This window comes from Bos indicus x Bos taurus, chromosome 12 (assembly GCF_003369695.1).
Source record: "Bos indicus x Bos taurus breed Angus x Brahman F1 hybrid chromosome 12, Bos_hybrid_MaternalHap_v2.0, whole genome shotgun sequence".
NCBI classification, from domain to species: domain Eukaryota; kingdom Metazoa; phylum Chordata; class Mammalia; order Artiodactyla; family Bovidae; genus Bos; species Bos indicus x Bos taurus.
In genome coordinates, this window is record NC_040087.1 from 51,918,371 (window position 1) to 51,942,526 (window position 24,156).

Sequence of the window (24,156 nt, forward strand, 5' to 3'; positions counted from 1 at the left end):
GTGGATGGGGAGGAGTTTCACCAAGATGCCTGTTAGCCAGCCTTAGAGAGGATGTGTATGTGGTATGGTGGTTAAAGGTAGGTCACTTGTAGTCCAGTCTCCTGGCTACAAATCCCAGGACCATAGCTTGCTGAAAGTGTGACTGCAGCAAGTCACTGAGTCACTCCAGGCCTCAGTTCCCTCATTTGTAAAGGAGGGATAGGAAATTGCACACCCCATGGAGTTCCTGCAAGGACTGGCTGAACTGACACAGGGCGAGAACTGTATGGCAGAAAGGGAGTGCTCAGGACACAGGACCTCTAATCACCATCTCCCTTACCATCACCCTGATGAAGTTCAGAAGGGCCTGGATATTCATTCCAGGGCTTAGAGGAGCTAGGAGCTAGAGACGTACACTTGGTAGACATCAGAACAACACGGCTTTCACAGTTAAGTGATTTTAATCTTTTAAAACTTAACTAATTAAAAATGAAAGCTAAGGATACTTAAATCTTTGTGGAAAATATCAAAATATAAACACTGCATTTTGTATAAGGTATAAACTCTGGATAGCAGATACTTTTAAGGGACTCTCCATCTTTTTTATCTTTAGCGCATGATACGGTTTCTTGCCTATACTTAGAAAAATGTACTGTTTGTTGTAAGGCTATGTAACAGAAAAGGGATTTCATTACGGTGAAAGGACCAGAAAGCTTTTGTGTCTCAGCAGCAACATGCCACTACAGAGCTATTTGTGCCTACTATTTCTATTCTATTTTACACAGAGAAAGAAAGAAGATCCTCAAGACAGATCCTCACTGCCAAGGCAGTGTCCCCAGATTGTTTGTGAAGGAAAAAGGAAGCAGTAAGCCTCTGAAACCTATGGGCAACTTCAGTGATTTGCTGTCAAGTCAGATTGAGGGCAAATGAGGTAAATACTACTCACTACTACCTATGGTTCCAGCTAAATTGTTAAAAGAAAAATGTAGACTCAGTGAGAAATGTATATTTAAAAGTTTTTTTAAACTCAAAATTATTGTAATTCTGTTTTTCACAGTTTACATAAGGAATGGTTTTTGTTAAACATATTATTAGAAATACATTATTATATACTCTAGGGCTGCAAGGACTAGATTCACAGACACCAAAACATTCTGCAGAAAGGATAGCTGGATCAAGGTAACAACAGCACTTTGGCAGAGTGGATTTCCTCATTAACTTTTGGCATTTAAAATAAATAAATTCCATTAAAATTTGGCCACAAATGCAGACCACAAAACTATAAAAGGGACAACAAAAAGCATATATACCCTGTACATAAACATTTCAAAGATATTAAGAAAATAATGACAAAGAACATTTTAAAGTAAACACTGAGTTTATACATTAAAATGAGACCGTCTTATACAAATTAGCATGTGCAAGGAAGATACACTGTGCAATTTAATTATCACCGCCCATTGAGCTTCTTGTACCTTGGTAGTAAAATGCACACGTTCTGCTGCCGTCGAGTACTTAGCTCCCTGACTCTATACACACCTACCTGTAGTAGAGTATCTGGGGAATCTGTCCTCTGGTTTGGTTTGTGCCATTACTACTCAAGCTGCATGTACTGAATGTGAACGTCACACCATCAGGGCACTGAACCGTGGTCATTCCTCCATCTCCATTGGCTGTGCGGCTTCCATAGTTCCTCAAGCGCACAGCGTATTTAACATTTTCCTTCACGATAAAGAGGTAAAGCATGTTTATACTTATTTACAATGTACAAGGATATATTAATATAAAATGAACCCTAGTAGTAAACTGGGCAAATACACTTGGCCCTGAGCATCACGGTGTGAGCTGCATGGGTCTATTACACTGAATATTCTTCAACAATAAATACTGCAGTACTACACCACCCGAGGCTGGCTGAATCAAAACACGTGCAACCAGCATTTTTGTTTTCTTCAAGTTGCTAAGCTGTGTCTGACTCTGCAACGCCATGGGCTGCAGCAGGCTCCTCTGTCCTTCCTATCTCTCGGAGTTTGTTCAGATTCGTGTCCATCGAGTCAGTGATGCCATCCAACCATCTTATCCTCTCCTGCGCCCTTCTCCTCCTGCCTTCAATCTTGCCCAGCATCAGGGTCTTTTCCAACGAGTCGGCTCTTTGCATCAGGTGGCCAAACTACTGGAGCTTCAGCTTCAACATCAGTCCTTCCAATGATAATATTCAGGGTTGATTTCCTTTAGGATTGACTGGTTTGATCTCCTTGCTGTCCAGGGGACTCTCAAGAGTCTTTTCCAGCACCACAGTTTGAAAGCATCAGTTCTTTGGCACTCAGCCTTCTTTATGGCCCAACTCTCACATCTGTCCATGATTACTGGAAAAACCATAGCTTTGGCAGAGCCAGCACAGATAGGTATAAAAAGGGCTGACTGTAAGTTATACTTGGATTTTCCACTGTGAGAAGGGTCAACACCTCTAATTCCCACATTGTTCAAGGGCCAACTGTATAAAGAATGTCATATTTATACACAATTTGCTTAAATGAGTTTTCAGTAAGTCAAGCAGGGTAATAATTAACACTTACTGATTACTATTTAACAGAATGCTTTTGTGATTTACTTAAATTAATCCTTAAAATGGCCTGATAAGGTTAAGTACCATTATTACACAGATGAGGAATCTGTGGTAAGAGAAGTTAAATAATTTTCCCAAAGTCACACAACTAGTAAATAGTGATGGAAGTAGGATTTAAATACAGGCAGTGTAACTATAGTGTCTGCTTTTAATCACACTGTAAAGAATATTAGCCATAATAAAAGATTTCGAATACATGAATTAAGATTTTCCTTTGATAAGTTTAACTTTTAAGCTTGTTTTCAATATAGGAAAAATACAAGAAGGAGTTCATTATATTTTTATCTTAAGAGAGACATTCAGAGACAGAAAGAGGCAAACATGGGAAAAAATATCTGTAAGACAAAACAAGATTCACTTGTATAAAAAAAATATGATATAGATACTGGTGCCTAACAATCCAAGACATAAACTTCATAATGATGTTTTTTTATTTTTTAGTATCATATATCTTTTTGATGAAGTAACTAATTAAGTTACCTCATCCAAAACTCAGCTGTGTAATGAAGATTATTATGGTTGGATTCAGAATTACTCTATTATTACTTTAATATGAAGCAAAATTTGTTTTCCTAATAGTTATTTACTGCTATAAAATTAAGTTATATATAATAATAATATTGTTAATAATAACAAATTGTTAACACTATTTGTTAAGACCACTTGTTCTTTAAATGAGTTCTCGCACAATAAGAGAAGAAAAAATAGGAACTAATATTTACTGAGTTTCAGTCTTGTGCTAGACACTGAGGCAAGTATTCTTCTCCATTTCTTAATGTAATCTGAACAATGTGACAATGGCGGTGTTATCCTTCCCAACCCATAGATCAGTCTCAGAGTGGGCAAATGATGACATGTCCAAAGTCTCAGAGCTAATATTGGGAAAAGCAGGTATCTGAAAGCTAGGTTTATTTGACTCCAAAACCTACAGCTACTTTCCACTGTATATCTAACTTTAAGAACCTTTTGCAAAAGTAGAATACAATACAGTACACATTAGGAATACAGTCAGTACTGTATTTAAAGCACCACAAAAACTTTCTACCATTGTTTTTACATAAATTCATAATAATACATTCCATTTACAAACTAAACACATTGTTAAAATTACCTTTAAAGGAACAACTTTGTCAAGTCTGATTTCAGCTATATCACTGGGTGAATCATCTGTTGTGTAAGTTCCTTTGACTAATTCTAGAGATGTCCATCTGTGAGAATGAGTTGAATCCCCTGCATGCTCACTCTAATTAAAACAAAACAAAGCCCACACATATTCTTAATTTCATTAAATGAACAATTTTGACTTACAATCAATTACTGTTTTTAAGCAGTCTATTTTCTTGCATATAAAATTATTATCCGTTAGTATTCATCCATATATACTAAAGAAAACATTTTTGGTCCTCTATTCATTTGTATTTATTTCCTAAACTATCTACAAATTATATCATACATAGGCTTTTCTCATCTGTCTTAAAATGATTTCCCCTTCTTCATCAGAATGCTATATGTAATTATAGAGCTTAAGGAAATAATTAACTGAATTAATTGTTTAAGAGAAGCAAAATACAGACAGACTTATTTATTAGCAAATAATTTACATACTACTTGTCTCATTTTAATAAAACTTTATGAAACTTAGGTGCTTTAAAAAATCTATAGTGGATACAGCAAGATAAAGCTGATTCAACCAACAACACACTTTACTATTAATCATCCATTAGCACTCTTAACAAAACTGCTTAATCACCGATAGGGGTAATAATACCAGTCTGAATACTGTTCTTGTTTTCTGAAATATTATAACAGTAAAAAAAAAAAAGAAAGAAAGAAATTACTCAAGATTTATAATCTGAGGCCTAGTTACATAATTTCTCATTTTCATTTAAAATCTTCCCTGGAAGTGCAGAAAACATGAAGCAGGAGCGATCCAAATGGTACACAAACAATCAAGAAAAATTGCTCCCTTTTAATTTCTCTAACGTTGCCCATCTATGACTAATCTGTTAAACTGCACTATTTGGATTTGGACCACTGCGCTATTATAATGATGTATGTCCTGACACACAACCCACACACCAAAACGCATACTAAGAGTGGCACTTACATCATCAACCAACACCTCTAATTCATATTCATGAATTCCACCTCCTCCATAGACAGAAAAACCAACCACAACTATTCCAGGCTTGTCTACCGAAAAACAGATGGCATCTGGGGACCCATTCCCGGTGTTCCAACTTCTCCCCTGACTTGTCTTTGTGAATCGGTTAGCACTGGCTTTAACAGAGTGGAGAGAATTAAGGCCATCAACCTATAAATGACAAAAGTAAAAATATCAGTAGTCTGTACCTAAGTGTTACTAACATGCATTTAACAAAACTATCCAAAAGTTTCTAAGGAGTTCAGTAAAATAACCTACCTTTAACAAGAGGTTTAAACCTCTCTAAAGGTATATTCCATTAAGAGATTAACCAAGAATAAAATCAGACTATATCACTCTAAATTCACAAATCAATATTATCTGACAGTGTCTTTTTAGTCAAATTATACATTTCACTTTATTTATAATGTCAGAACTATAAACTTGTAAGTTATCACAGTTGTAACATGTGAACAAATTATCACTCACTTTGCAAAGAGATACCAATATTTTTCAGACCAATAGTTTTCAAACTATGCTGCACAGAACTCTAGGATAGATGAATATTCAGGAAAGAGGTGGACTGAGGTTCCTCTTTTCTGTCAGACCATCCTTCCTCTTATCTGTGAGTTTCAAGCTAAGACTCCATTGCAGAAAATGTTCTATGCCTTAAGTCTGAATGTCATTAATGTACATCAAAATAACTTGGTAGTCAATATGGGAAAATACACATACACACAAGTACTACATCATTAATTACAGACTTTGATTAGGGAGGATCAAAGCATTTATTTTTGGTTCAAAACTATCTTTTTAATTATAAAGCCTGCTTCTGCTCTAAGTTGGCTGCAGAAGTTTGGAAGAGCTACAAAAGGAAAAAATTTAAGTTTAAGATTCCAGCAAGCATTACAAACTCCTCTGAGAAAGAAAAAAGCATGGATATCTAAGTCAGGACCTTTAGAAACTCCCAAGGTTGTGAATTAGGCACTTGAAATTTGGGGCTTTCCTATTAAAACAGTAAGTTCATAGGAGATTGAATACTAGATAGTAAATTTCTGAGGAATCAATGTATTCTGGGGACCTACACACTATAAACTTTCATCCAAGGTATATAATAGTACAGGAGGGAAGTTTATCACAGGCTGAATGAACAAATGAAAAGGAAAATTAAAATGTTCCGACAAGGGCTTCACCACCTCAACCAGGGTGAGATACTGAAATCTGCTCAGATGTGTGTAATCATTTAGAAATCCTAAAGACTTACCTCTCACTCTGAATCAGTAATGAGTGTAGACTGAATGGATCAAGTGAAAATAGACTCTTAAATAAATCTGAGAGTAAGAAAAAGTAAAGACTAGGAATTATAAAATTAAAATAGAGAAAAGACATTCCTTGGCAAGAAACCAGAGACTTGGGGTCACTGAGCACATAATGGTTATTAAAAATTCATTTGAATGATACAACGTACTTCACATTATGACGTAAAACCAATGTCTACTGTCTTTTTCAGAGAAAAGATAGAAACGTTCACCAAATTCAGTCAAAACATTTAGATGAATTATAAAACAGTGAGTAGGGCAGTGAAATGCTGAAAAATAATTACTTAAAAAAATGTAAAGGTACTTTAAAGATGTTGCAATGTAGTTTTCTCAAACATATTAGTATTTGAGCCTTTAAAAACTTTGTGATAATAATGGCTGTACAACAGTGTGACTCCACTTAATACCACTGAACTGCACACATAAACATGACTAGAATGATAAATTTTTTGTTATATAATTTACAACAATTTAAAAAAAAACCTTTGTGATACAGGTTTGTTTAACCTGTATAATAATATACAAGATAATATAAAAATTATTATTATTCCCATTTTACGCATGTGTTTGTCTACGGTTAACCAAGGGAGCAGAGCTAAGGTCTGCACCTCTTCACGTTTTCCACACCGCATGTTCATCACTGGTGGTCCTACTTCCACTTCCCACTACCCAGCAACGAGAACTACTTCTGCTTTCACTAGGACCTGGTGCTGGGTTGTGCAATGAGGCAGTTCAGGGGAAAAGGTATACTTTGTATTAGTGCAGCATCCTGGGTTAACTGCTGAGAGGGAGGAAGTGAGCAAGAGCAGAGAGGAGGTGTAAGGAAGTGGGGGTGGGGAATTAAAAAAAAAAGGACAAGCCAGCTTGAAACTATTTTCTTGACGAAAATTAGTTTCTATTAAGCCAAAATATATGAAAAAAAAAAAAAAAAAGAAACAATGTGGAGCGCCGAAACATGTCCTCATTATCCAGTATCAGAATAGAACCTCACCTCAGATCCCAGGGCAGACGCAGTCAGTTCACTGACAATGCTGGCCAGCAACCCGCAGGTGTTGGAGACCAGGTGGGAGGAGAAGAGCTCATTTTCTCTCCTCAGGCTGTTTCTGACGGGGAGCACCACAATTACCAGCATTTTCTCCAGAACTTCACGGAAGCTTGTCATCCCAGAGATATTCTCTTCATTCTGTGACACATGAAAAGAAAAAGTTCTCAGATAATTGCTTTATTTTCCTTCACCTGAGTACTCAATTGCACAACATTGTTTTCTAGAAGACACCGTTAAAATCCAGACTTGAGTCTACATCTATGTATGCATCCAGCTGTATGTGGACTCACCATGTCTACTGTTTATGTATAAGTCCTTTTTCAAATTATTAGTCTCTAGATATCATAAAAGTACCACACATTTACAAAATGTTTGTGCTTTTATTAACCTTGAGTCATTTTCACTTACCCTCTTATTTGACTTTTCACTAACAATCATATATGACAGAAAAAAAACCTCTTCCTATTTAAAAAGCTATTTCTGCCGGACACGATTCCAAACTGAGATAATTATTTCTGATATGAAATAATTCCCAGTATGAAATAATATAATGACTACTGATTTAAAGGCAAAGCAATTGAGCAATAGTCTATATGATCTGTTTTCTAATAAAATTATTTCTGTACATGTATGGGACAAAAATATGGAACTGTACAATAAATTGTGCAGTTTTACAATTCTTACTATATTTGATTTCAGAAGTGAAGATAATAAATTTCCACCCCTACCAATGAAAAACTTCAAAATAAGAAATTAGTCCCATTAAAGACCAATGGGAAAATACTTTTTTCCAGGAAAAAGGAGAAAAGATGAAACACCCTCAACAATATGCACAATCTTTCTCTCATACTTTATTAATGTCCAATCTTGGGCTAAAAATAGTCACTTAGAGATATTCTTCAATCTTTAAGTTATTTCTACTATCTCTGAATAAAATTATCATAACATTTAGGTCAGTATCTTAAGTAATTAAGTTTTCGTGGCTTTCATTCTCCGAAATCTTTACTTTCTGGAACATCTCAGAAACTTAACTTTGGATAAAACTCAATTCCCAACAGTACTCCATAGTCAGTACTCCAGAAGGGCTTTCTTTGCGGGGTGGGGCATGGGGGATGCGTGGAGTGCATTTATCTAGTTACATCCACTTAGTTTCTAAGTAGTAATTAAAAGAGTAATATAAGAAACTTCCCATAAAATCTTAACATGGAGTCAAGAGTGTCAATGTATTTTAGTTAAAGGATATATATATATATACACACACATATATATATATATATATATATATAAAAGCACATTACTAGCCACTAAAATTTTAGAAAAAGGGAACTCTTATTCACTAGTGGTGGGACATGCAAGCTGACATTAGCTTTCTAGAAGGCATTTTGGCAGTTGGTAGCAAAATCTTAACATATTTTCCTTGACTTAAAATTTTTCCACACTTTAAGATTTATTCTGGAAAAATCACTGTGTATATGCATAAAAATTTAGTCAATGATATTTTCAGCAGCACTGTTTAAAATATTGAAATACTGGGGAAAATCTAAGTATATTTATATAGAGGAAAAGTATTGATTGATTATATTATGCTATTTCCAAATGGTAGAATTCTATATTATCCATTAAAAAGCAAAATATACTAATCAGTATATATTGTCACAGATTAATAGATATGTGAATATGCAATTAATTTCAATAATTACCAAATGTTAGTAGTTCTAAAAAGCTTGAAGTTTTACTACACTTTTAAGGAAAACACTGCAACACTAAAGGGAATCCCAAAAGACAAACAAAGCTTATCCATAACTTTATCACACAAACATTATCTTTACTTCTAGTATTCTCTTCCAAAATATGTATGTTTTTGCATACATATTCTACATAGTTTGTCACCACAGTGTGTCTACATACCTTGATTTTTTACTTTATTTTAAAAACTTAACAAACATCTGCCTTAATATTAAATGTAAATAGTTATTTTTAATGACTGATAGAACCATATTTTATCAAGTTGACATATCCAAATTCAATTATTTCACTTAATGATGGACATTTAAAGCTCTAAGTTATTCACTTTTCCTTTTAGTAAGATGTATATATATATATATAGCTTTAGTCTTCCAATTACTTCCTCAGGTAATTTCCTTTGTAAATATTCATCACACATGCTACCGAATTAACAATGTATTTTTAAAAAATACCTTCCAGTTTATGGGTCCTCAATTCAAGAGCTGTATTTATCTTCTGAATTCTCGTCTCAACTAGTACCTAATAAACGCCTAGTAAATAGTAGGTATATGATAAATACTTGCTAAAAGGTTGAAAGAAAGGATTACTTACTTACTAAAAAGATTACTTACACTACATAATGCTATAAACCATCTATAAGTTTAGTGGTTTCCTCACAGTCTTACCAGCACAGGATTTTATAAAAGAAAAAAAGTATTTTTCCTGATATTTTACAAATATATTGATACCATCACAGAACTTTTATCCACATTTAATTACTAGTTAAGACTGAAAAATTTCCCAGGTTGGCTTACTCTCTAAAAGTCCTTCACATTTATCTCTATCACTTCTATGGGATCCTGCCAAAGTATGATATTAACTGCAAATCTGCTTCCCATTCCACTATTGTCCTATTTTGTTTCTCTATGTCACTGGAATTTTTCTCATAATTTTTCTGTTGCTTCAGTCACTAGAAAACTACTACTGTATAATAATTGGTATGACTATTCTATTTTATACCCTTTTTTCCCTTTAAAGATTACTTCTCATCAACTTGGTAGTAATTATACATGGTTTCCATGCATACTTAATTTTTCTCCACGATGCTTTCTAATAAACCAGAAGCTATGACTAAAAATGTTTCCTATGACAACTGTTTTATAATACTTATTTTAACATACCAAATTGTTGTAGAAAAAATGTTTTAAAACTTATCTATTTCCCTAAAATTCTATCTTGGCAATCTAAAATATTATTTTCAAATGTAAAAGTTTGCTTATAGTATTTGCAATTTTTAAATGGTTTGGCAAAAAAACAAATACACAAGAATTTATCTCATAAGTCTATCAAATTTTGTATAGTTTAGGGATCATTCAAAATTAAAAATTAAAAGAAAAAAGACTGCTCATTTACAGATAAACATGAGAAAAATTTTTCCTTAACTCTTCTTGCAAAACTCATTATTTGGTAAATATACTTACCTATGCAGAAGAATAAGCACCAAGCTAAGTACGTCTCTATTTATAGTTTTATTACTTCAGTATGGATGATATTTCAGAAGAAGACCTACCTGGCTGAGTTTTTCCATATGTGCTACCAAAAGGGGAAATCGGTGAACCATTGTGGAGTCATTCTCTGTGCTAACTTGTTTAACAATTGACCGTAGCAATACTTCACCATCATACGCAATAGGGAAGATAGAAGTCAGCTTAACAGACGTGTGACACAGAGCTGACATCACAGCTGCAAGGAGTCGGCTACTTGATGTCTTGAAGTTTGCCTCTTGGATATCCTTTTAAAAACAAAAAGGCAAAAAAAAAAAAAAAGGCAAACAACCTTAAATCATACCAACATTTTCTACCACTCGGTCACTCTGTCTGGTTATAGGATAATACACTATTATTATCAATACTTTTAAGCACAATTGCTTAAATTACTACCCAATGAAGCTGGAAAATAACTAAATACAGTCAAGAAAAATCAGCTTTATGTACTATTTATATATTTGTAGACCATCAGAATCACAGTCCTCTCTAGTACGATTTCTCAAAAATGATTTCATAAAGGTCCCAATTAGTATACAGTGAAAGTTATTTCCAGTAACAAGCACTGAAACCATTTCCCTCAAATAATAAATGACTTGACTTGTCAGTCGGTGCTACTATAAGAAGATATCTACCCTCATGTTAATGTAGCTTAATGTTGTTATGCCTCTGCAGCAGCATTTCACTAAGATCACAAAATTATGTCATCTTATTACACAGTTTATTCAGAAAATTTATCACACTTGGCAAGATTTTATAAAAAAGTACTAAAAACTTATCAACACAGGATATGCAGGATATACAGAGGATCATACAGTTTTGTCTCTCCATTCAGTTAATATGCTTGTAATAGCAACTCAAGTATCAATTATGATAATTTTTAAATGTAAAACTAACCTTGCATTTCTAAAATAAACTCCAGTTTCTATAATACACATTTTATTCACAATTCACAAAAGTTGTGTACACTGTACTTAGTTCATAAAGTATTTGTGTTACAAAGTCTAGCTGAAAGCAAAGCAACTTTCTATATGTTAAGACGTTTGTTAAAGTTAGCCTGTTCAGTAGCAAAGGAAGAAACAACCACGTCAGAATGGGCAGGCTGAGAGAGTGAAAGAGTAAGTTGTGCACTGATCCAGGCAATAACCCTACCCCAGGAAAGCAAGTGGTAAAATACATTACCCTGCTCCATGGCAGGGATGAATGTGGAGGACGTTAGGCTAAGTGAAATAAGCCAGTCACAGAAAGATAAATACTACATGATTCTACTTTTTTGAGGAATTTAAAACTATCAAACTCACAAAAGCAGCGAACAGAATGTTGGCTGTCCGGCTGAAGGGAGACGAAATGGAGAACTGATGTTCAACAGGTATAAAGGTTCAATTATGAATGATGAATAAGTACTAGGGATCTGCTGTACAATATTATATCTGTAGTAAATAATATTGCCTTGTACACTCAAAATGTGTCAGGAGGATACATTTCATGTTGGGTGTTCTCACAATGAAATAAAACTTTTTCAAGTCCAGTGAATATAAATTCAATATGAAAATAGTTTAAAAAATAATAAAATGAAAACAAAGTTGCCTACCCAAATGTCATTACCAGAATAACCTTTCTAACTCCACTAGGATGCCTTGCTTCCGACAGTGAGTTTTTTGGTGGTGCTGGGGGAGGGGGCGTTGGTAATGCTAGAACTTCCAGTATAAAGTTAAGCAGAAATGTGTAGAACACACGCCTTGTGCCTTGTCCCCAAACTTGGGGGAGCAACCAGTATTTCCCCATTAAGTAAGATATTAGATGCAGATTTTTTATAAGTATCTTTTAGTAGATTGGTATTTGTTGAGTTTTCATCAGTGAGTAAGGGATAACTGTCAAAATACTTTTCGTGTATCGACTGAGAGGATCATACGGTTCAGTCTCTCCATTCAGTTAATATGCTTGTAATAGCAACTCAAATACCAATTACACTAATTTTTAAAGGCAAAACTAACCTTGCGTTTCTAACATAAACTCCAGTTGGTATAATACACATTTTATATTACTGGATTTGATTTGATACTATTGTTAATATCCATCTTTCTAAGTATATTTGTTTTCTTTCCCAATCCTTGTCAGCTTTTAGTATCAGGATGGGTGTAACTTGAAAAACTAGTTTGGAAGTGTTGCCTCCTATATTTTCTGAAAGAGTCTGTAAAGTCATTTCTTTCCTTTATGTTTAGTAGACTTCATCAATGATAATATCTGGGTCTAGGGTTTTCTTTGTGGTAAAATTTTAAATAATTCACATTTTTTAATGGACATAAAAACATTCAGATTATTTTATTTCTTGTTGTGCCAGTTCTTGTTAAGTTGTAATTTTCAAGAAATTTGTACACTTTATCTAAAGTGATAATTTATTGGTATAAAACTGTTTATAATATTCCCTTATATTTTAATGTCTTTGGATCTATAGGTATATTACCAATTTCATTCCTGATAATGGTATTTTTGTTTTTTTTCTTTCTCTCTCATCTCTCAGACTTCCTAGGAGTTTAAAAATTTTATTTTCAAAGAACCAACTTTTGACTTTCTAATCTCTATTTTCTATTTCATTGATTTTCATGTTTAACTTTTTTATTTCCTTCCTTTATTACTTTATTCTTAAACTGGGTTTGATTTGATCTTTCCAGCTTCTTAAGGTAGAAATTTAGATCACTGATGTTAAACTTTTCTTTTTGGCTAGTAAAAATAATAAAAAGTATAAATTTTTGTCCAAGCAACACATTGGCTACTTCTCACAAACTGTGCTATATTTTTATCTTCAGTGTGAAAATGTCTAATTTCCTTTGGAATTCTTTGATTTGCTGGTTACTCAGAAGTGTTGCCTGCTTTCCAAATATTTGGTGTTTTCCTTGATATACTTTACATTTAATTTTGAATTTAATTCTACTGTGGTTTGAAAACACCTTAAGATCTTAATCCTGTAAAATATACTAAGACTTATTTTGTGGCCTAGCATACAATCTACCTCTGTGAACATAACGTGTATACTTAAAAGAATATGTACATTGAACCTGCACATTCTGTTCTGTAAATATCAGTTCTTCTGTATCCAAAATGATTTTGTTGTCCAGTTGTTCTATTAATTACTGAAAGAGTTCTGTGTTCTACTAATTATGCATAGTCACCAGCTATCAGTGTCATTTGTTTACTTCTCCCTTTAGTTCTGCCAGTATTCTGCTCAGGTGTTGAGACTAATTTGGGGCATACACTTTTATTAGAGCTGCAGTTCCCTCACGAGTGAATGAATGACATTAGCATGCAAAGTCATTCACAGTGCCTCTCCTGACTGTTCCGGAGATACCAGAGTGGCAGGAGCTATCATAAGCTGCCCTTGCTCTCACACACATGCTCACTCATAGATTCAAAAAGCAACCCAGCATCTGTACAACATGCTTGCCAATTCTGTAACTGAGAAAGAATAAAGCAAACAGAAAATTTTAACTTTGATTATTTAAGTCACACATACCAAACTGATTTCCTAATTTACCTTTTATACAAGGGAAAGGCTAAGGCAACTGAAATGTATTTTCTTTGAAAAGTATTAAGTAATATATCATATTTTCAGCTAACATTTTACAAACTTAAAATTACCTGATCCAAACAATTCAGTAGGTCACAAAGGCAAGCCCACTGTAAGGCAGGAGTTGGATAGAAAGAATGGAAACAGGCAGTGAAGGTATTATGACACTCCTGAAGGACAGCTTCTAGGAGACTCAAGGGTTGACTGAGATATCCTTGGGGGTCATTATCCAGTTTCACCATGCAGTGGTCAACTCCTTCGGACAAAATTTTTCTTAACAAAGTTCTGGTTTTTCCAATACATTCTGCTAATTTGCTAGTTTCTTCTACAACAGCTTTTCCTGTAGCTTTAAGAGGAGAAAGCAGATAAATAATTAATTAGGATAATAAATATGTATGAAAATACTCAATAAATTTCAAGTAACTTCCTATATGGCTATTCATAACCTAGAAATGAAACAAGAGAGATCATGTGTTGGTCCAATAGTATTTCTTTTAAAAATCTAAATTAGGGGGGGAAAAAAACTTCTAGTGGTTTCAGCATTTAAGTCCAAATCAGTCATTCAAAATATTCCAATTTGACAGAATCTGTTTAAAATAACACTTTATTAGAGTAGTTAACTTTAGCCTAATGTGACTTTTTGTTATCAGAATGACATGTAATTTATTAAATTCTTTATAAGTAAATATGAGCATCACAACAAGCCAACCTTTTCTACTCAACTCAGGAGCAGGTTAAATAAAGGCAGCTGGGGATCTTAAACTCATGGTAACCCCTTTGCAAACCTCCTCAATGTCTCAAAACATTGTGTCCCCTTAGGTCATAAAAAAAAAAAATGCATCATACCTGACATTGGGTAAATTTCACAGGTATAGACACGCAATAACCTCAGACAACAGGTTCCCACAAAGCGCAGTCTCTCTAAATCTAGAAGTGTAGCTGTAAACTGGAATCCTTTTAATCCTCTAAGTTCTTCAACTCCTAAGACTAAGGTGGTCCAGCTCCAGTGAAGAATACTCAACAATGACTCAAAACATTCCTAATCCAGAATATGAAAAACAGATACCAGTTAGTTTAAATCGTACCATAGGTTGACTCAAATGGAAAGATGACATTCAACTTGAAAAGTTAATCTTGAAGTTTCTACTGAGTTTCAGTAACCCAAATAATAGACATTCTATTAGTTCATTCATTAAATGATCATTAGGAACATCTTTGAAGCTTGACAAAAATAAAAAATAATTTACTCTATGTCTACATATTAAATTTTACAATACAAACTATAGCCAAATCTTGATAAACAAGTTAAAAGGAGATTAAAATTGACTATGAAAGACAAAAAACACTTATTTGGATCTTCAAAAATTCTAGAATATGGGTTTAGGGTGGTGAGCACAGTTTGCCGCGCCAGCTGGCCTGCAGGTTTTATAATGCTTACATGACGACGGATACGACACGAATCGCAAAGTAAATCTCATCTCTACCAAATCTCAGTTCTCTGGTGTGACAGTACCAAGAATAAAGGTTTGTAGTTTAAGTTTTTAAAGAAATGAGTGAATAAATTTATTCTACAAAGATTACAATTACCTAATGACCACAAAACCACTTAGATGTTAATATGAAAGAATTTCCAGGCACAAAAAAAAAGAGATCACTGAAAAAGACATAACAAAGGCAAAGATACTTATTGGATCAAAAGATACCAAACAGATCTTAATACTGAAAGGATGTCAAGAAACCAAGGAGCCAAAGCTCTTAAGAGTCCCTTATTCAAAGCATACCTTCTGTTGGAAGGTGTATTTGACTTGATATATCCAAATTTAAATGAGCCCACTTCCACTAGAAATATTCATAGAAGTACATAAATATCAAAGACACGTATGTATAGACATGAATATAAAACCAACCCTCTGTATTCAAAGGTTTTGCACCTGTAGATTCAACAAACCAAGGATCAAAACTATTCAGGAAAGAAAATTTCCAGAAATTACCAAAAAGCAAACCTTGAATGTGTGGCATGCCGGGGATTATTTATATAACAGTTACACTGCATTAGGCATTATAAGTAAGCTAGAGCTGACTTAAAGTTCACAGGAGGATTTGTGTAGGTTACACACAAACGCTATGCCATTTTATATAAGGAACTTGAATTCCTATCTAGGAATTTTGGTATATGTGAGGGGTCCTGGAACCAATCCCCACTTCAAGTACCAAGAGACAACTATATAAAAGTAAAAATTGAGATACAATCCTCGGATAGAACAGAATTGGTAAATTAGAGTACATCAACCTGCTGGGAATTCCTTGGTCTTCCAGTGGTTAGGACTCTGACTTCTCACTGCCGAAGGCCCAGGTTCTATCCCTATTTGGGAACTAAGATCCCCCTAGCTGTGTGGCACAATCAAAAAAAAAAAAAAAAAAGAAAGAGTACACCATTCTATTGAATACTATGCATACATTAAAAAATTCAGACAGAGCTAGTGTATCAACATAGAATATAATATGTTAGTTGCTCAGTCATGTTCGATTCTGTGTGACCCCATAAACTGTAGCTGGCTAGGTTCCTCTATCCTTGGAATTCTCCAGGCAAGAACACTGGAGTGGGTAGCCATTCCTTTCTCCAGGGGATCTTCCTGACCCTGGGATCAAACCTTGGTCTCCTGCACAGCAGGCGGATTCTTTACCATCTGAGCCACTAGGGAAGCTCGTCTGTAGTATGTTTGATGAAACTTTTCATCACCAATCTCACTCCTATGCATATATCCAGAGAAAACCATTAATTTGAAAAGATACACGAATCCCAATGTTCATAGCAGCACTATTTACAACAACCAAGACATGGAAGCAGCCTAAATGTCCGTTGACAGATGAAGGAATAAAGATGTAGTGTGTATATAAGATACACACACACACACACGGAGAACACCTCTATTTTCACGTTATTTTAAGTGCATATTCTTTGGCCTGCTGCTGCTGCTGCTAAGTCACTTCAGTCATGTCCGACTCTGTGCGACCCCAGAGACGGCAGCCCACCAGGCTCCCCCGTCCCTGGGATTCTCCAGGCAAGAACACTGGAGTGGGTTGCCATTTCCTTCTCCAGGGCATGAAAGTGAAAAGTGAAAGTGAAGTCGCTCAGTCGTGTCTGACTCTTAGTGACCCCGTGGACTGCAGCCTACTAGGCTCCTCCGTCCATGGGATTTTCCAGGCAAGAGTACTGGAGTGGGGATTCTTTGGCCTAGGATGTCAAAACTAGTACAAACAAATCTCAGTTATAAAACTATGCTGAGATAAACTGTGCTAACCATCAAAATGAAACTGAACACCAGAGAGAAAAGCTGAAGTTTTTAAAAATGCCTTACCACTGACACAGTTCTTGCAAAAGATCTCTTTAAAATATGTACAGGTTCACTGGTTTGCTGTTTGCCCTTTGAAGCACTGCCGTCACTAGTTGGAAGTCTGAAAGTAGCAGACGCACATAAACTTACGTTGGAAAGTTCAATGACATTTTCTTCTCAAATATACATTTTTGCAATAGCAAAGTAAATTAAACATTTAAGTATTTTGTTAGGCAAAAATCCCAATATGGGGCTTTTTATAAACATTTTCCATGCTAAGCAAAATTTTTAGCACATAAGCAAAGCAGTTCATCTTCTAAATGTCACCTCTGTAAGGCTGGGTAGTAGAAACTCTCTTCTCCTACTAGACAGCAAACATACCTTATGTTTTCTAGTAATGTTACTACTAAATGCTAGTAACTGTACCTAGGAGTAGACTAAGCAACTAGTAATGTTCAAAATGCTACCCATGGCAAATACTGACTATAACAGATTGTGAAATAGCAAATAAAAATCTCCTCTTGGAAAAAGTGAGGTTATACCATCTAGGTTCTTAAAGAGATTACTAGAAAAGATATGGAAGAGAGAATCACTGTTAAAGCTATCTCCTTTGATATTTACTACTTAAAATAAGAATGTCATTGTTTAATAATGGTTTATATCTATTTAAATTCTTTCATCTAAAAATTATTACAGTAATCTCCTAGAAATAGATGGATACACACATAGGCCATGCTCCCATATATGTCTCAATTCCCATAAAGTAATTAAAATTCTTAAATAATATTAAAATATAATAGTACATCATATGAGCAAGTTACTGTTTGATATTTTAATTAAAAGCAAAAACTTTTCAGCAAGTTTTTCAAAAACTTTTCAGTAAGGGATTTTCCAATTCATTCTATCACAAGATGAACAAGAAACATAAAACTGTAGAATAAATCCAACTAGGCCTACATAGAAAAGGCACTAATGCTCAGATTTCATTTCTCTAAGATAAATTTCATCAGTTTAAAACACTCTGAAATTGGTGAGAAAATCAATAGATTAAAAAAATAAGTCATTAAAATATTATAGGCATAATATAGATAATGTGAATCACTAGTGACATTTTACTAAAATTTGCCTTCAGGTAAAAAAATGTTTAAAGATATACAAAACTTAGATGTTTTTGTTCTGTTTCTAATGGTATATTACAAAGTGCTGAATGCTTCAAGTAATTTCTCCCTTATTATTTCACATATTTTACAGTAATACTAGTGCATTATATTAAAAGAATAAATCATGTTAATTAACTATAAATATGCTAAATACCTGTATAATAATTGAGGTATCTGACCAGCATTAACATCTGTGCCATTATTTGATTTCTTTGAACTTTTAAACTGGAAAACAACCCTATGAAGAGAAAAAAATAACAATGTAACCAAAACAACATGATTTAAGATTCATGAAAGAAACTGAAAAACGTTAACAATCATGTTAACTTTATGTAACTGAAGAGAAATTCATTCTTCAGGGGAAGACACTGTTGTGATTTCAGTTCTAGCTCCAAATAGCTTAATGGGCTAAATGAAAGAACTGAACCTGTCTGGGAGCTACTGCCCGATTCTGCCTGTTAAAGCTCAACATCAACCAGAACGGAACGTTTTTACCAAAATACCGATACTTCAACAGTTTAAAATCTATTAAACTAGATGTGATATAAACTTTAGCTTAAAATGCTATGATATTTCAAGGTTGAATCAACTGTATATGGAATAATATAGTACAGGATCAAAAAGGAGTGTCTTTAGTTTTACCATACAATCTGAAAAGGATACATTACGACAACAGACTTAATTTCTCTACAACATTCTACTTTGTACATTCAGGAACACAGAATTCACCTCATAAGTTAGTCTGCTCTTTTTTTGGTCAGTTCTGTTATGAGTTGAATGAAACTATATGAAATATATCCGGTTCAAACAGCTTATGCTCAAGAATGATAAAAACTGAACTTCTCTTATAAATGATAGCTCCTTCACATGAATCAGAGTATAGAGCAGGCTAGATTTGGAGTCAAGAGACCCCAGGTTGAGATCTAGCTCTGCCACAAAGCAGCTGAACGATTTGATGCAAAATTGTTTCACCTTTTGTCTCTTTATTCCCAACTGTAAAAACAGGGCTAATAATCCCTTCACAAAGTTGTTGAGAGCATCAAATGAGATATTATGTATGAAAGCATTTTATAAACTGGGAAGAGCTCTATATTTGAAATTTAAACAGTAAGTTTCCCCTTAAACTTTATTGAAACTATATCATCTCATATCATGAAAGCTTTGCAATTTGTAAAGTATTTTCATAAGCATGATCAAATTTTATAGCAAGTATATATTTCTTTGTTCTAGTTTCCAGACACCTAACTATTCTTGTCATTTTCCTCTGTGTAACTTCTAATTTTGGTATAATAAGGTTTTAAACATTGTAACATCCAGAAACACATAACAAATGCCAAGTGACAAGAGCAAAGAATATCAGAATATCTTCTCATTTTGTCTTACTTTATTTAGCATGAGATTACACGACTTTAATTTTTAGCAGGTCATATTATGTTCTAGACCTACAATGATTTTCTTATCCTACTAAAAGACCTCTGAGCTTTCAAATCAGCATTCAACTAACAAAAATGAGAGCTGCTTAAGTAATGCTGGAACATTCTGCTTACCCATCATCCGTGGTAATAGAGGCCTGTCCGTGAGATCCACAGTCACTGCTGGGTCCTGACACTCGCGCCCAGGCTACATACCACCAGCCTGCCTGCAGGAGGACTGGTTCATCAAACATCATTGCATATTTTTCCCTAAGGAAAATCAGAGTGTCAAAGAAAAGGCCTCTGCACTTCTTTGGTACATACGTTTACTTTTTAAAATCCTTTTTATAAGCAAAACATAAAATACGTTGTATTATAAGATTCTTGTCAAGTGACATTAAAACCCCTCTATTTAAAAAAGTCTGGGCAGTGGAACAAGTTTGAGTCAGTTGGAGTTAGGTGGATGAACTTAGAGACTGCTATATAGAGTGAAGTCAGAAAGAGAAAAAACAAATATAATATGGGATCAAGGAAAACAGTACTGATGAACCTATTTGCAGGGAAGGAATGGAGATGCAGATGTAGAGAACAAACTTGTGGAAACAGTGGGGGAAGGAGAGGGTAGGACGAATTGAGAAAGTAGCACGCGTGCGCGCGCGCACGCACACACACACACACGTGCGCGCACAGTATCACGTGCAAAATAGATAGCTACTGGGAAGCTGCTATATAACACAGGGAGCCCAGCCTGGGGCTCTGTGACAACTCAGAAGGGAGCAGTGGCAGGGAAGAGGGAGACTCAAGAGGGAGGGGAGATATATACATATAATTATGGCTGATTCACACTGTTGTATGATAGAAACTAACAACATTATAAAGCGATTATCCTCCAACTGAAATACACAAATAACAGTTACTTGTGTTATGGTCAAGACATTTTTGTCCCCTTCATTGTGAATTCTAAAACTTGCTTAAAAAATAGAAAACTTTCATACTAAAATAAGACGACTTTTACATTTCAGTCGCTCAGTCGTGTCCAACTCTGTGACCCCATGGACTGTTGCACACCAGGCCTCCTTGTCCATCACCAACTTCTGGAGATTGCTCAAACTCATCTCCATCAAGTCAGTGATGCCATCCAACCATCTCATCCTCTGTTGTCCTCTTCTCCTCCTGCCTTCAATTTTTCCCAGCATCAGGGTCTTTTCAAATGAGTCACTTCTTCGCATCAGGTGGCCTAAGTATTGGAGTTTTCAACTTTAGCATCAGTCCTTCCAATGAATATTCAGGACTGATTACCTTTTGGATGGACTGGTTTGATCTCCTTGCAGTCCAAGGGACTCTCAAGAGTCTTCTCCAACACCACAGTTTAAAAGCATCAATTCTTTGGTGCTCAGCTTTCTTTATAGTCCAACTTTCACATTCATACATGCCTGCTGGAAATACCATAGCTTTGACTAGATGAACCTTTGTCGCAAAGTAATGTCTCTGCTTTTTAATATGCTGTCTAGGTTGGTCAGAGCTTTTCTTCCAAGGAGCAAGCGTCTTTTAATTTCATGGCTGCAACCACCTGCAGTGATTCTGGAGCCCAGAAAAATAAAGTCAGCCATTGTTTCTCCATCTATTTGTCATGAAATGATGGGACTGGGTGCCATGATCTTAGTTTTCTGAATGCTGAGTTTTAAGCCAACTTTTCCAGTCTTCTCTTTTGCTTTCATCAAGAGGCTCTTTAGTTCTTCTTCACTTTCTGCCATAAGGGAGGTTTCATCTGCGTATCTGAGGTTATTGTTATTTCTCCCAGCAATCTTTTTTTTTTTAATTTTATTTTTAAACTTTACATAATTGTATTAGTTTTGCCAAATATCAAAATGAATCCACCACAGGTATACATGTGTTCCCCATCCTGAACCCTCCTCCCTCTGGCTTGACCTCTCTCCAGCCCAGCATTGCGCATGATGCACTCTGCATATAAGTTAAACAAGCAGGGTGACAATACACAGCCTTCACATACTCCTTTCCTACTCTGGAACCAGTCTGTTGTTTCATGTCCATTTCTAACTGTTGCTTCTTGACCTGCATACATATTACTCAGATTTCTCGTATTCCAAACTCTTGAAAAATTTTCCACAGTTTGTTGTGATCCACACAGTCAAAGGCTTTGGCATAGTCAATAAAGTAGACGTTTTTCTGAAATTCTCTTGCTTCTTCTATGATCCAACGGAAGTGGCAATTTGATCTCTGGTTCCTCTGCCTTTTCTAAAACCAGCTTAATCATCTGGAAGTTCTCAGTTCAGGTACTGTTGAAGCTTGGCTTGGAGAATGTTGAGCATTACTTTGCTAGGGTGTGAGATGAGTGCAATTGTGTGCTGGTTTGAACATTCTTTGGCATTACCTTTCTTTGGGAATGGAATGAAAACTGACCTTTTCCTGTCCTGTGGCCATTACCGCATTTCCCAAATTTTCTGGCATATTGAGTGCAGCACTTTCACAACATCATCTTTTAGGATTTGAAAAGCTCAACTGGAATTCCACCACATCCACTAGCTTTGTTCATAGTGATGATTCCTAAGGCCCACTTCACTTTGCATTCCAGGATGTCTGGCTCTAGGTGGGTGATCACACCATCATGGTTATCTGGGTCATGTGCGGGGAGCCGGTGAGGCATTCTGCTCATGACAAAGGTCATGAGGAAGGAGGCTCGGCATACGCAAAGGCGGGATCGAGCCTCAGGAGTCCCCCCGGATATTCTCGAGCATTTTCCCCCCAAAAACCAGAGTCTGCCTACTTTATTGCTTTGTACTCTCACCTCTGACTTTACTGGGGGCTGTCCCCTACCACCATCTCACTCTCTCTCTGTCAAAGAGTTAACTTACAGCTCCAATTAATAAAGTTCCTGGGCAATTAGGAGTGTTTAAATCCAAACCCCTCAGATGGCTCTCTAACTCGCCTGACAAGTTTACCCGGACTCCTGCAGCTATGCATACGATTGTTTACAGTCTCCTAGCCTCCAGAGGCACGGGAAGCTTAAGATATTCAAATAGCTTAGAGCCTCTCAGAGAGTTAAAAACTGTCAGAATAAACTAGTAAAGGATTTCATTGATGAGTCAATGCTTGTTGCCAAGTTTTCACATCCCCTGAATTGTATCCTTGAATGTGTATTAATTAATAGTTGGTTTATAGTAAAAAATAAGTAGTGGCCTTGGTGTTAGTAACTTTAGACCCTTAAGGTAATAAATTCTTTCCTTTGTTGTAAACCCATTACACATCCGCCCTATAGGAATGCAATTTTATCTTTGGAAGATGGTGCCAAACCTTAAAATAATTACTCTTAGAGAAAATAAGTCTTTGTTGATAAGTCCTTGTCAAGAGTCATAAAATGTTAGTAGGCCTTCTGGCCAGAAGATGATGTAAATCACCTAAACCATTTGTATACGATAAATTTGCAGGAAAGAAACCTTGGTTTTTGATAAGGATCAAAGACTGCTGACTTTGCATCCCCTATTATCCTCTATGTGTAACTTAGGGTATAAAAGCCCCTGTTGAAAATAAAGCTATGGGCCTTGCTCACCAACGCTTGGTCTCCCCATGTCATTCTTCCCTTTAACTTCCAGCTGAGTCTCCATCTGGAGCGCGGAACCCACCACGCTTACTAATTATGCCTGGGCTTCTAAGACCCACTCGAGAAGGTGTCTAGGGTGAGGCACCTTCCGCTATTCGAGAGGGCGCCTGAGGCCTACGTTAAGTGGTGCAAACTTCTTGTCTTGAAGTTTTATTGGTCTCCCGCGTAAACCAAGCTACTCAGCTTCTTTTCTCCACTGAATTTTCCTACTGAGCTATCCTCATTCTATTGTTCTCTATATCTCTAATTAGCATATAAATAGTCGCCTAGGCCGTCTCTCCTTCGAATACCCTGGATCAGCTGGGGCTGGTCCCCAGCAGTCATGAAGATCTTTATTGCATAGTTCTGTGTATTCTTCCCACCTCTTCTTAATATCTTCTGCTTAGTTAGGTCTGCCTCTGTCCTTTATTGGGGCTGTCTTTGCATGAAATGTTCCCTTGGTATCTCTAATTTTCTTGAAGAGATCTCTAGTCATTCCCAATCTATCGTTTTCCTCTATTTCTTTGCACTGACCACGTAGGAAGGTTTTCTTATCTTTCCTTGCTATTCTTTGGAACTTTGCATTCAATAGGTATATCTTTCCTTTTTCCCTTTGCCTTTTGCTTCTCTTCTTTTCTCAGCTATTTGTAAGGCCTCCTCAGACAACCATTTTGCCTTTTTGATGACCTTTAACTGTTATCAAAA

At 35.5% G+C, this 24,156-nt stretch overlaps 1 protein-coding gene across 18 annotated transcripts in view; it reads right to left on the bottom strand.

Annotated features, from left to right (window-relative positions):
- The window catches only part of MYCBP2 (MYC binding protein 2, E3 ubiquitin protein ligase), a 270,681-nt gene that overhangs the window by 110,736 nt on the left and 135,789 nt on the right, over nt 1-24,156 (bottom strand). For all 18 annotated transcript variants that reach the window (XR_003513823.1, XM_027557742.1, XM_027557733.1 and 15 more), the window contains 10 exons: nt 19,989-20,123; nt 18,596-18,679; nt 17,306-17,402; nt 14,793-14,985; nt 14,018-14,292; nt 10,408-10,629; nt 7,059-7,250; nt 4,713-4,919; nt 3,717-3,848; nt 1,523-1,701 (listed from right to left, as the gene is read on the bottom strand). Coding sequence is in view for 17 of the 18 variants with exons in the window: in XM_027557742.1 (XP_027413543.1) it covers nt 1,523-1,701; nt 3,717-3,848; nt 4,713-4,919; nt 7,059-7,250; nt 10,408-10,629; nt 14,018-14,292; nt 14,793-14,985; nt 17,306-17,402; nt 18,596-18,679; nt 19,989-20,123 (1,716 nt within the window). In the remaining variant the exon portion in view is untranslated. The remainder of the gene's footprint in view (nt 1-1,522; nt 1,702-3,716; nt 3,849-4,712; nt 4,920-7,058; nt 7,251-10,407; nt 10,630-14,017; nt 14,293-14,792; nt 14,986-17,305; nt 17,403-18,595; nt 18,680-19,988; nt 20,124-24,156) is intronic.